This window comes from Marmota monax, unplaced genomic scaffold, assembly GCF_021218885.2.
Source record: "Marmota monax isolate L192 unplaced genomic scaffold, Marmota_monax_Labrador192_F-V1.1 WCK01_AAM20220418_F8-fsc00170, whole genome shotgun sequence".
NCBI classification, from domain to species: Eukaryota; Metazoa; Chordata; class Mammalia; order Rodentia; family Sciuridae; genus Marmota; species Marmota monax.
The window spans coordinates 3,808,723-3,822,361 of record NW_026692395.1 but is presented as its reverse complement, the minus strand read 5'-3'; the positions used below and the strand labels follow the sequence as shown (position 1 = coordinate 3,822,361).

General features: G+C 38.5%; 1 protein-coding gene across 4 annotated transcripts in view; it reads right to left on the bottom strand.

The window, feature by feature from the left end:
- Znf41 (zinc finger protein 41) overlaps positions 1 to 13,639 on the bottom strand; it is a 49,175-nt gene that overhangs the window by 13,963 nt on the left and 21,573 nt on the right. For 3 of the 4 annotated variants that reach the window (XM_046442573.1, XM_046442576.1, XM_046442574.2), the window contains exon 3: positions 2,183 to 2,272. The exons of the other annotated variant lie outside the window; for it this stretch is intronic. In XM_046442573.1, the coding sequence (XP_046298529.1) occupies positions 2,183 to 2,272 (90 nt within the window). The remainder of the gene's footprint in view (positions 1 to 2,182; positions 2,273 to 13,639) is intronic. 4 annotated transcript variants of the gene reach the window in all.

Below are 13,639 nucleotides of genomic sequence, written 5' to 3'. Positions count from 1 at the left end.
AGGTATTATAAGTCATTTGCATATGATTTAAAGAACACCAGAGGATGTGCAAAGGTTGACTCAAGCATCCAAGGATTTTGGTATCAGTAGTGGGTTCTAGAGTCAGTCTCCGGTGGATACTGAGAGACAACTATAGTATAGTCTAAGAAAATACACTAGATACACCTAGAGCCAACACTAATGAAATTAGTACTGTAAGAATTTAAAGGATAATGACATGGTAATTGGAGTGGAAACTAGTCTTTAATATTCATATTACAAATGAATACAGTCCAAACTTTGATGAATTAAGCATCTAAATCAAAACATTATAAAAATGACACAGTAAACCCCAAGACAGAAAGACTAAAAAAGCAAAAATTCAATCAATTCAATGCCATCCCAATCAATGTCACAATTCAATTTCATGGACTCTGACAAGTCATTTCTAAAATTTCTGTGGAAATGCAAATGGCCAAGACTAGCCATGAGACTCCTGATTAGTAAAAACAAGGTGGGAGGACAAGGTTTACAAGACTTTAAGATTTACAAAGCAATGGAAATTTATGATATTGTGGTACTGGTGCTCAGATAATCCACTGGAACAGAACAGAGAGGACAGAAACACACCCACGTATATGATCATGTGATTTAAGCCAAAGCTGTTCAAGCAGATAGTGAGAACATTTTCAATAAATGATGCCATGAAAAAACTTTGTGTACAATCAGTGACTTGAAAAATTGTGCTCTATATGTGTAATATGAAATTAATTGCATTCTGCCATAGTGTATAACAAATTAGAATAAACAAATAATTTAATTTAAAAAGTAAATGGTGCCATGACAGGTACATACAGGAAGAGATTAATTTTTTTTAATATTTATTTTTTAGTTTTAGGTAGACACAATATCTTTATTTTACATTTATGTGGTGCTGAGGCTTGAACCCAATGCCTCTGAGGATTGAACCTAGTGCCTCATGCATGTTAGGCGAGCACGCTACCACTGAGCCACAACCCCAGCTCAGGAAGAAGTACAATTTGATCCCTACTCCACATCATATGCAAAAAAAATCAACTCCAGATAAATTATACACCTAAAAGTGGAAGGCAAAAACTTTTAGAAGACTATCTTCATGATTGTAGATTAGAAAAATAATTCCCAATGGGAAGAAGAAAACATTAACCATAAAAAAAGACTGATGGGGCTGGTATGTAACTCAGGTCTAGAGTGTTGCTTAGCATGTGCAAGGCTCTGGGTTCAATTCCTAGTACCAAAATAAAAAGAAAGAATCCTGGCACAGTGGTACACACCCATACTCTCAGCTACTCAGGAGGTTGAGGCAAGAGATCAACTGGGACAACTTAGGCAAGACACTGTCTTAAAATAAAATAAAATAATAGGGCTCAGGATATAGCTTAGTGGTAGAGCATCACTGGGTTCAATCCCCAGTACCATACACAAAACATGACTGATGAGAGTATGTTTACAATGAAGTTTAGCACTTCTAGTCATTTAAAAGACAGTATTTAAAAAGGAAGAAAGGCCAGATGCAGTGGTGCATGCCTATAATTCTAGCAACTTGGGAGGCTGAGGCAGGAGGATCCACAAGTTCCAGGTCAGCCTCCATAATTTAGCAAGACCCTGTCTCACAATATAAACAAAAAGGGTCGAGAATATAGCGCAGTGGTAGAGAATTTCTGGGTTAAATCCCCAGTACCAAAAAATTAAAATTAAAAAAGAAGAAAAAAAGAAAGCTATCACATAAAAAGATAACCTGCAGCACATATTACTAATAAAAGGTGTACAGAATTTCAAACCAGTGAGAATAAGAGTTCACCTAGTACAAAAATGGACAAGGGATTTAACGGGCATTTTACAAAAGAGGAAATCCAAGGCTTCAATACACATAGGAAAAAGGTTTAACATTTTAGACATTAAGGAATACAAATTAAAACCATAATGAGATACCACTACATAACCCCTAGAATGCCTTAAATGAAAAAAAAAAACTGACAGTACCAAGTATTGAAGAAAACATGATGCAAAAAGAACTCTGTTATTGCTGATGGTGATATGAACTGCTGCAACCACTTTGGAAAGTACTTAAGATCTATCAGTTAATGCTGAAGACATATATACAATACAGTGCACTGCCCTAATCTTGTACTGACTAGGTGACCTAACTGAATTTCTACCTTACCTTAACTTTGTTTATCTTTGAGGAAAGGATGCCTGAAGGCCAGAAGTTCCTCTTCAGGTGGGCTGGCTGCAACTGGTGTACCTGTGATGGCTGACAGAGTGACCTCCAAATAATCACTAACTTCATTATAATAAAACACATTAATATTCCTCCCCTGCCCCTTTTTTTGGTACCAGGTATTGAACTCAGAGGCACTTAGCCACTCAGTGCATTCCCAGCCCTTTTTTTTTTTTATTTTGAGACAGGATCTCACCAAGTTGCTGAGGCAGTCTAGCTAAATTGCTGAGGCAGGCATTGAATTTGATCCTCCTGACTCAGCCTCCCAAATCACTGGGATTACAGGCATGTGCTACAGCGCCCAACAATATTTCTCATCTTTATTCATCTATCCCTCCTTCTCATTTTTTACCTTGTATCTATAATCTCCTGACCACGTGGGGGGTGGTGGGGAGTTCAGTTGATCTTCAAGTTTATTGTCCACTTCCATTCTTAGCCAAGAGTAAGTCTCTTTCACTACTCAATTGGTGTAGCATCTTGTTATGGTTCCACAGAGGGAAAGTAGTAACAATTCCACTCATGGAATATATGCATATGTACAGCAGGAGACACATTCAACAATATTATTCAAAATATGTGGAATATTTCATAACAAAAGATTAAAACACTAATTTTTAAAAATTTGTGTTCAACAAATGTACAGTATCTACTGTCTTTGTAGGAAAATACTAAGGATATTTTCTCAGCTGCTTTTATTTGCATAACCTCTGAGAATGTATCTAACCTATCCACAAACTAATGAAGATGTGTGTGTGTGTGTGTGTGTGTGTGTGTGTGTGTGGTAACAGGGATGCTCTATCACTGAGCTACATCCCCAGCCCTTTTTATTTTTTATTTTGAGACAGGGTATCTTATGTTGCTGAGGCTGGCTTCAAACTTGTGATTCTCCTGCCTCAGACTCCCATAGTAGCTGCAATTACAGGTGGGTGCCACTATACGCAGCTAGACTGATATTCCATGTTAGGGGGATTTGGGAATGTATTACCTATTCAAAAAGTTAAATTAAAAAAACGCCAATAGAAAAAATGGAATTGACACATTTCTTTCTATTTCTCCTGCTAAGTATAGCTAAAAATCCAAAACATTGAACAAAGATAAGAAGACTAAAAGTTGAAGAGAAGAAGGCATTCTGGGAAGGGGCTCTAGAACCTAAGGAATGATACAACAGTGAATTCCCTGAGTTTTCTTCTGGCCTCAGATATCCTGGACTAGTGCTGGATAAGTTGGAAACCCAGAAGGGCAATGGGCTTGGATAAAAGCCCCAAGGAAAGCTTGCTGTCTAGGCAAAGATCTGAGAAAAGAGCAACCTAGCAAATCAAGAAAAAACAAAACAAAACAGAAAAGCTCCCTAATCCAGCCAAGCATTGACCCTCACCCCCATCATCAAAGGCCCAGTGGGCAGCCTAGATTTTCATCCCTGCCCTGGGGGGAATGAGGAATCTCTCCCATGCTATCAGTTTAGGCCATGTGGGGATCTCAGACTCCCACCCACACCCACTTTTCCACCAATGTGGAGTTAGAAGAGATCTGGTGGGGAGCCTGAAATTGTGCCCCTAACTGACAATAACAAAGCACCCCTCACATGAGACACAGTGGTGCACACCTATAATACTGGTAGCCAAGGCAGGAGGATTGCCAGATCAAGGCCACCCTGGGCAATTTAGTGAGACCCTGTCTCAAAATAAAATAAAAAAGCCTGGAGATGTAGTTTGTGGTAAAGCATCCCTGGGTTCAATCCTCTGTACTGGAAAAAAAAAAGTGCTTGCCCTTGCCAGGGTGTTAAAAAAAGGTCAGTGGGGATTATTAACTCCCACCTCCACTTGGCAGTAAGGGGGGGAGAGTCCTGCTTTGTAGCAGAACAGTGTCAGAGGAGGTCTTCTATGAATTAGATTTAAATAATTTCCCAGATTCCCATAATTCTCCAAAACAACTAAGATGTACTGAAAATCAGGGATCTTATGAAGAACCAGGAAAATGTGAACTTGAATGAGAAAAGGCCATTAAGAGACACCAATATGAAGATGATATAGACATTAAAATAATCTGACAAATAAAGCTATTCCTATTACTAAGTGGAAATTTTAAAGCAGCCATCATAAAAAATATCAGTATCCTAAAAGAAATGCAAAACTAGAAAAGTCTCAGTAAAGAAATAGAAGATATAATAAAAAACTAAATGAAAATTTAATAACTGAAAAATAGAATAACTAAAATTAAAAACTCAGTGGATGGGCTCCACAGCAGAATAGAGAAAAGCATCAGAGAACTTGGGAGTAGAAGAATAGAAATTTCCCAATTTGAACAGAAAGCAAAAATGAACAGGGTCTCAGGAGCCTATGAGACTATAAAAAAAGATTTGATATTCATGTTCATCAGAGTCTCAGAAAGAGAGGAGAAAGAATATCAGATGAAAAAGAATATATTTGAAGAAACAATGGCTGAAAAATTTGGCAAAATATGCCAAACTAGAGATTTAAGAATTTGAGAAAATCCCAAAAGTGTAAACCAAAGAAATCTATGCCAGGGTGCAGCATAATCAAACTTCAGAAAACTAAAGACAAAGGAAAAATTATGAAATCAGCAAGAGAGAAGTGACACCTTACCTACAGGAGAAAGATAAAGTGACAGCTGATTTCTTATCAGAAACCATGAAGGTAAGAAAAGGAAGTTGCACATTTTTCAAGGGCTGAATGAAATGAATTGTCTATCCTAAATTCTGTATCTGGCAAAATTATCCTTCAGACATGAAGGTATAATGACCAACAAGCATTATGAAAAGATGTTTAACATCAAAAATTATCAGGAAAAATGTAAATCAAAACTACAAGGTACTACCTTTCACACTCATTAGAAAGGCTAGAATCAAAAAAATAAGAAAATAGCAAGTATTGGTGAGGATATAAAGAAATTGGGACTTTTATACACTAATAGGAGTGTAAAATGGTGCAGCAGATTTGGGAAAGAGTCTGGCAGTTCCTCAAAGAATAAACAGAGCTACTATTTGAACCAGCAATTCCACTCCTAGGAGTATATACGTGAATATTTAGAATGACAACAGATTCGTGGATAAAGGAAATGTGGTATATCTATATAGTGGAATAATGTTCAGACATAAAAAAAATGATGTTGCAACATGGATGGGCCTTCAAAACATTATTCTAAGTGAAAGAAGCTTAAAGACCACATATTATATGATTTCATTCATATGAAATGTCTAGAATAAAGAAGGATATAGTGATAGCAAGTAGATTAGTGGTTGTTTAGGGGTTGGGGGACATGAGGAAGGGTGGGGAGAAGAAGAGGATAGCTAAAGGGTGGGGTTTGTTTTTGAGGTGATGAAATGTTATAAAATGGATTTTGTAAAGCTGGATACAGTGGTACATGCCTAAAATCCCAGTTACTCAGGAGGCTGAGGCAGGAGGATCTCTTGAGCCCAGAATTCAGGGATAGCCTGGGCAACATAGCAAGATCCTGTTTCTTTAAAAAAAAAAAGGATTTTGCTACTTAAATTGTCCTAGCCTTGGCCAGAGGAAGCTCTTTCAAACTGGTTCCTGTGTCATTTGAACAGGTCCCATATTTTGAGCAGTTCCTTACTTTCTAGCAGTTCTTCAGTGATTATTTTGTACTTTGTCTGTATTAGCTCTGGAGTAAGCCATTTCTCCCCAAAGCTCTAGTTCCTGTTAGTAATTATAAATCAAGGTGCACTCATGCCTGGCATGTCATTGTCTTTTCAGGAGTCAGAGCTAGGAATATTTCTTCTTATAATACAATGCCAACTTATAAATGTAGAAATGACAGAATTAGAAAAACACCATTAGGGAAACAGCATAATAATTCATTGTCACAGGTAGGAATCACTGATGTGTGCTATAATAAGTGGGCAAAAATATGAGAAATGGGGTATTTACATAGTCTCAAACTAGTCCTCTATGAAACACTTATTAATTACATTGGAAAGTGCAGATGCTTGACAGTACTTTAACCAGGTAGTCAAAGTAAACATTTTCAGTAACAGGACAAATGGATATTGAATGCCTCTCAACACAAGGCACTGAGAACATGGCGTCAATTTTTGTTAACTTCCTCTCAAAAATTGAATAATCTGAATCTAATTGTTTGCTATTAGCAAACCCAAATTGAAAGATTGTTTTTGAAACTGTCCATGTCATAAAGTCCAGAGTAAAGACTGACGAGACATGGCCACTAAATCTAACTTATGAAATGTTTTGGATCTTGGATGGGGGGTGTTGTAAAGGACATAATTGTGACACCTGGAGAAACTGCATATAAACAGTCCCAATTGATGATGGTTCAACTTATGATTTTTCTACTTTATGATGGTACAAAAGCAATCCCCACACAACCAGTCTGTCTTTCACTGTCAGTATAGTATTCAATAAATTACATGAGATAGTCAATACTTTATTATTAAACACACTTTGTGTTTGATGATTTTTACCTAACTGTAGGCTAATATAAGGGTCTGAGCACATTTGAGTTAGGCTAGGCTAAGCTATGATATTCAACAGATTAGGTGTATTAAATGCATTTTTGATTTATGATATTTTCAATTTACCATAGGTTTTCAGGATGTAACCCCATAGGAAGTTGAGGAGCATCTGTTTTAGATATTGAATATTAAATAATTAGACAATATATACTATATATTAGATAATACTATATCAATATTAAATTTCTTGATTTTGATAGTTGTCCCATCCTTTTTTGTGTGTGGATTGGGGATTGAACCCAGGGCCTCATACATTCTAGGTAAGCATCCTACCACTGAACCACATGTCTGGCCCTTTTATTTTTTTATTTTGAGACAGGATCCCACTAAGTTGCTGAGGCTGGCTTCAAACTTGTGTACCTCTGGACTCAGCTTCCTGAGGCACTGGGATTCCAGCTTTGCACCACAACACCTGGCTGAGAATGTCCTCATTGTTTTTTTTAAAATTTTTTTTTAGTTGTAAATGGACACAAAACCTTTATTTTGTTTATTTATTTTTATGTGGTGCTAAGGATCGAACCCAGTGTCTCACATGTGCGAGGCAAGCACTCCACCGCTGAGCCAAAACCCCAGCCCCAGAATGTTCTCATTCTTAAGAGATAAACATAGAAGAATTTAGGAGTAAATGGAAATTATATCTGCAAATTACTTTCAAATGGTTTGAAAAGTAAAAGTCATTTATCTATCTATTTATTTTTATTGTGCTGGGATGGAATCCAGAGCCTGGTTCATGTTAGGCAAGCACTGTACCACTAAGCCATACCCCCAGAACCCAGAAAATTAAAAAAATATATATCTGGGTGTATACATACATACACATTCACACATAAATTGAGACAATGAAAGCAAAGTAGCAAAATGTTAATGATTATTGATTCTGGATAAAGGGCATATATAGTTACGTGTACTCTTTTCCCAAGTTCTCTTTAATCTTGACACTATTGCAAAATAAGTTACCAGAGAATCAAAGCTTTAAAATTCTTAGAAAATATAGGTGAATCCAGGCATGGCTGTTCCATGCCTGTAATCCCAGCTACTTGGGAGGCTGAGGCAGGAGGATTATAAGATCAAGGCTAGCCTCAGCAACTTAGTGAGACTCTATTTCAAAAAAAGGTGGGGGGTTGGGGATGTACCTTAGTGGTAGAGCACTGGCAAAGCATGTGTGAAGCCCTGGGTTTGATTCCCAGAACCACACACACACACACACACACATACACAAAAGTTGAGTATTGGTTTAGGCACTGGGGTAGGTGAAGATTTCCTAAACAAGACAGAAGATAGTACTAAGTAGCAAAGAAAAGCTCTAATGATTTGACATAATGAAATGATAAACCTTTATTCATTATGAACTATTGGACCTTCCAGAGCCCCAGGGGTCCTCTCTTTATTGGTGACTATTCATGGGTACAGAACAGGCAGAGAGTTCCCATAATTCCTCCCCCAATCTCTTCACTCACCAATACCCTGGAGCACAAGCCCTGAGGGTTGCTGGGAGCAGGACCTGAGCCTTGAACAACACACTTGAGTGCCCCCTTCATCAACTAAAGGTGAGAGCCTTGAGGGTCATGACTGGATGCATCCTCCTACTGACCCTTGCCGGTGTGGGTGCTATGGGGGAGGAGCCTCAGTGGAAGGAGAAGTGTTTATTTCCTACCCAATATGGACATGTTAAAATATTTTAATATCTATTAAATATATTTTGCTTTTTAAATTTGATTTTATTTATTTTGATTAACATTTATTAATTGTACTATTAAACAGTTTAACAACTGCCTCTGTCTACCTGTGGACTCATAGCCTGAGATGTTAGATGAAAGATCACCCTTATCTAACCCTCCTTCTTGGGAAGTCACTAAGGCCAAATACACAGAGATCATGTACAAAGATCATGCCAGGCATTACAAGCATTGATGGATGCAAAAGGAAAACAGGCAAGGTACACTCTCCATCAATGACCCCATTTGATTCCTTATCCTTTTAAGACAGAAGTTTTGAACTCCACTATGGCTGTGAAGGCAGATGTGGGGTGGTGGAAAAGGACTGTGGTAGGATTTGGGTATGAAGTTGATGGCACAGACCCACCAGATTTCAGCCTCACTTGCCACATATGAAAATGTTTAATTAGCCTGGGCAGTTTCTGCCATGGCGGATGGTATGTGTCCCTGCCATCACAAGGACTTTCTTGTCCTAGGTAAGGACTTACATCCTGGCTCGTCTCTGCTCTCCAGCTAATCACAGTGATATCTCTCTTCTGGATGATCTGAGTCCCACCATATTCTACACCCTCACCCTGGGGATGCTCTGGGCTGCCAGGAATGACCACTTATTGCCTACTCTGTCTCTGATCTACTGACCATCTGCTTTGGCTGGGGATGCAGGCCACCTGCCTAAGACTGCTCTCACTCCTGCTCTGGGACACTTGTATATCACCTCAGTGATGTGATCCTTCCCTTCCCCTTGGCCCCAGGCCCAGCAGAAGGGGTTCTAAGGAATTTCTGCTTCTCCAGACTTTCCCCTGCTCCTTCTTCTGGTTCTTGCTCCTCTGAGTGTTCCCCATCTATTTCTTATTCTTTTTGACTTCCTTGGTTCCTGTTTACTACTCCCTCTAGATGTTTTTTGTTCTTTGCGACTCCTCCCATTGTCTTATTTATTGCTTCCTTTGGCTGCACCTGGGCCCCTCTAACTATACATATATCCTGTTTCCTGTTTTGTGTTCCCTCAGACATTTGTCCCTCCAGCAGGTCCATTGTTCTGATGGAGCCCTAGTTGATCTTACTGGTCTCTGGTTCCTAAGAGCTTTTCTTGTTCCTTCCAGTGGTTCACAGACTAGTTGCTGTTGGATTCCCTTGATTGTTTTCTAATATCTAGATCATTTTCTGTGCCCTTGGACAGTTCTTTGCTTATATGCTCATGGTTTTGGCCCAAGGACTACTCTTTGAATAATGCCAGTCTGGCTGGTTCCTTAGCCTGGGCTCTTTACCACTAAAGTACACTGATTCTGCTGTATGTTCTCTACCATGACTAGATTCTGTACTTCTACCATCTTCATTATTCACATTACCTCTATTGGCTGGTTCTTCTGGTTGTTTCTTGGTCATCACAGTTTCCCCAGGAATTTTGCTGTTTTAACACAAAAATCCCATGTCCCCTTAGTCAGCTTATTCCTGGGAACTCTGGCTGCTCCCTAATCTTTCCCTGGCTTCTTCACTGTGCCTTAACCCTAGTGATTACTGCATGGAATCTCTGGCTCTTATCCCACTTTAGTAATTTATCTTATTCCTTGTAGTTCTTCTCTGGTTTCTTTAGCTCTTCCCAAGTTGGTCAGGCTGCTACCTACACCAGATAAACATTTATTATTTACTATGCCTGCTCTACTAGATCCTCTGGTTATTTCCTGGGGGTGCTGGCTGACACTCAGAGCCAAGTACTTTTGTGGCTCTCTCTGGCTGTTTCCCAACAGAATTGATCCTTGTGTCACAGGTTCCCTGCTATCCAATGCCATTCTGCAGCCTTGCAGGCTTTCCCACTATTCTGTTCTTTCCTTGATCCTCTGCAATTGTCTCCTATCTCTGCCTATATCCTCTGACTACTAACCATTCTCAGGGTCATATTTCCCATTTCTTGTTCCCTGTTCCTTTTTGTTCCTTTTCCCTATGCCCCCCTTGTTCTCTGAACCTAGGAACTGTTCTCTGGTTCCTCTGGAAGTTGTTGGACCCTCAGGCTCACACTCAGCTTCTTGAACGTTTGAACATTTTTGCCTTTTCCTTTTCATCTGGTTTGTCACCCCTCAGGGGCTACTATCTGCTTCCTCTTTTTCCTAGTCCCTCCTCCTATTTCATGATCCTTTCTGATTTTTGTTTATTTCTTTTTTCATACTGGAGATTGAAGCCAGGGATGCACTACCACTAAGTACATCCCAGTTCTTTTTATTTTTGAGAAAAGGCTTTTGATTGTTCTTAAAACTCATGTTCTTCCCTGCTCCATGACTACTTCTCCAGTCTCAAAGACTATTTTGTAGTCTGTCTCACTGTGTCTGGTTGTCCCAGTATGCCTCCATTTGTTGTCTGTAACCATAGTCTATAATCTATCTCCAGAAGTGCTCCATGCTCCCTCCAGCTGTTCCTTCTTCCTTCTTATCCTGCCTATTCCCAATGGCTATCCCTCTTTTTCTTCCTGGCTCCTCTCCTTAACCTCCAGTTTCAGCTGTTTCTTGGTCCAACTGGTTGCTCCCCAACCCCGGGGACATTTTTATTGGTTCCTTGGCATTTCCACCTATATCCTGCTCCCTGACATCTAATGAAAAAAAAAAAAAAAGAACCTAATGAATAAGTGAACAAGTAGCATTCACCAGAGACCTGGTCATTTTCCATCTCTTCTCAAGTAGGACCAGAGATCTGTGGTTGGGAAAGAAAGGAAATGAATGGAGAATGTACCTTGCAGATCCCAGAACCATTCATCTAGACACCCATACTGATTGGCTGGACAAGAGGCCATCTGCAGGACTCAGGAGGACCACACTGTCATAGTTTCAGCCAGTGTGTCAGTGATTATATGAATGAGCAGAGCTTAGAAAAAAGGGAAGTATAACTAATATCAATATTCATACACTTACCAACTAATGCTTCTATATATTTTACTCAAAAATATAATTTCAGTGACTTGCAGCAAAAAGATCCAAATGCAGAAATTTCACCATAGCAGTTTTAATCACATTAGAAAACCTAAACTCCCCTAAATACATATTACTAGTGGAACTGATTGTGAAGAGGAAGTTAAAGCATACAAAGTTAAAGCATACAAAGTTTTTGTTAGATAGAAGGAATAAATTTTTGAGATCTACTGCATAGCATGGTGACTACAGTTAATAACACAATGCATATAGTAGTCCCCCATTATCCGCCATTTTGCTTGTCATGGTTTTAGTTACCTGCGGTCAACTATGGTCCCCAAACATTAAATGACCAGATGTGGGGATGCATGCCTATAATCCCAGTGACTCAGGAGGCTGAGGCAGGAAGATTGCAAGTTTGAGACCAGCATCAGCAACTTAGCAAGGCCCTAAGAAACTTGGTGAGACCCTGTCTCAAAATAAAAAAATAAAAAGGGCTGGGGATATGACTCAGTGGTTAACAGTCCCTGGGTTCAATCCCCAGTACCAAAAAAAATTAAATGGAAAATTCCATATTTTGAGAAAGAGAGCCCAGTTACATACTTTTATTACAAGCATATTGTTATAATTATTGTTTTACATTATTTTTTGTTATTAGTTTCTTATTGTTTCTAATTTATAAGTTAAATTTTATCATTGGTATGTATGGAAAAAAACAGTGCAGTTATGTGTTGCTTAATGATGGGGACAAATTCTGACAAATATGTCATTAGGCAATTTTGCCACTGTGCAAATATTCAAGTGTACTTAAGAAAACTAAGATGGCTAGGACACCACTAGGCAATATAATCTTATGAGATCACTACTGTGTTTGTGGTCAATTGTAGAATGAAATGTCATTACGTGGTGCATGACCATATATATAGTGTTTGGTACTCAATAGTACCTCAGATAGTACCTTCATGCATCCAGTGGGGGTCTTGGAACAAATCTCTCAAGAATAAGACGAGGCAGGCATAGTGGCATAGCCCTGTAATCCTAGCAACTTGGGAGGCTGAGGCAGGAGGATTGCAAATTCAAGGCCAAGAAACTTAGTGAGACCCTGACTCAAAATAAAATTTTTAAAAGGGCTGGGGACACAATTAAGTGATAAACAACACTGGGTTCAATCCCCATCACTGGAAAAAATAAGAAGGGACTGCCATATTTCAAAATTGCTGAGAAATTAAAACAAAGGCAAGTATGTGAGGTGACAGATGTTAATCAGCTTGACTTAATCATTCCTTAATGTGTGTGTGTGTGTGTGTATATATATATATTATATATATATAATATATATATAATATATATATGTATATATATAATATATATATATACAATTAGTATTTATTAAAAATTAAAATTAGGAGCTGGGGTTGTAGCTCAGTGGTAGAGCGCTTGCCTCGCATGCATGAGGCCTTGGGTTTGATCCTCAGTACCACATAAGAATAAATAAATAAAAATAAACATAAAAAATTAAAATTAAAAAATAGCAGACTAGAGGCTGGAGTTGTGGCTCAGTGGTGGAGGGCTTGCCTAATACATGTGAGGCACTGGGTTCAATCCTCAGCACCACATAAAAAATAAATAAATAAAATAAAGGTATTATGTCCATCTACAACTAAAAATATTTTTTAAAATGGTAGACTGGTTAAATTATGGACATCACATATGTATGAAAAAAAATTACTGCCTAGAAACTTTAAACTGCTGAGTTAAAAAGGAGGTAGCCATGGTCTGGGGGTGTAGCTCAGTGGTAGAATACTTGCCTAGCATGCACAAGGCCCTGGATTCAATCCCCAGCACAAAAGAAGAAAATAACTAAAATAGTATGATTCCATTTTTAAACCTTGGCACTATGTATGTGTGTATATATGTGTATGTGTGTGTGTGTGTGTGTGAGTGTGTGTGTGTGTGTATGGTACACATACATATTTATGGTTCCACACATATACTCACACACATACATACATGCTCATGCAAAAGAAAAAACAACACAAAGAAAATATATAGTTCAGTGTTAATGATGGTTAACTTTGGGTTAACTTTTGGATGGTTAACTTTGAAAAATAACAAGTAATTTTCTATTCTATTTGTTAACTTGTATTTTCTACAATTTTATTATAAAATAATGAAATGAGGGGCTGGAATTATGGCTCAGTGGTAGAGCGCTCGCCTAGCACACATGGGGCGCTGGGTTCGATCCTCAGCACCACGTAAAAATGAAATAAAGATATTGTGT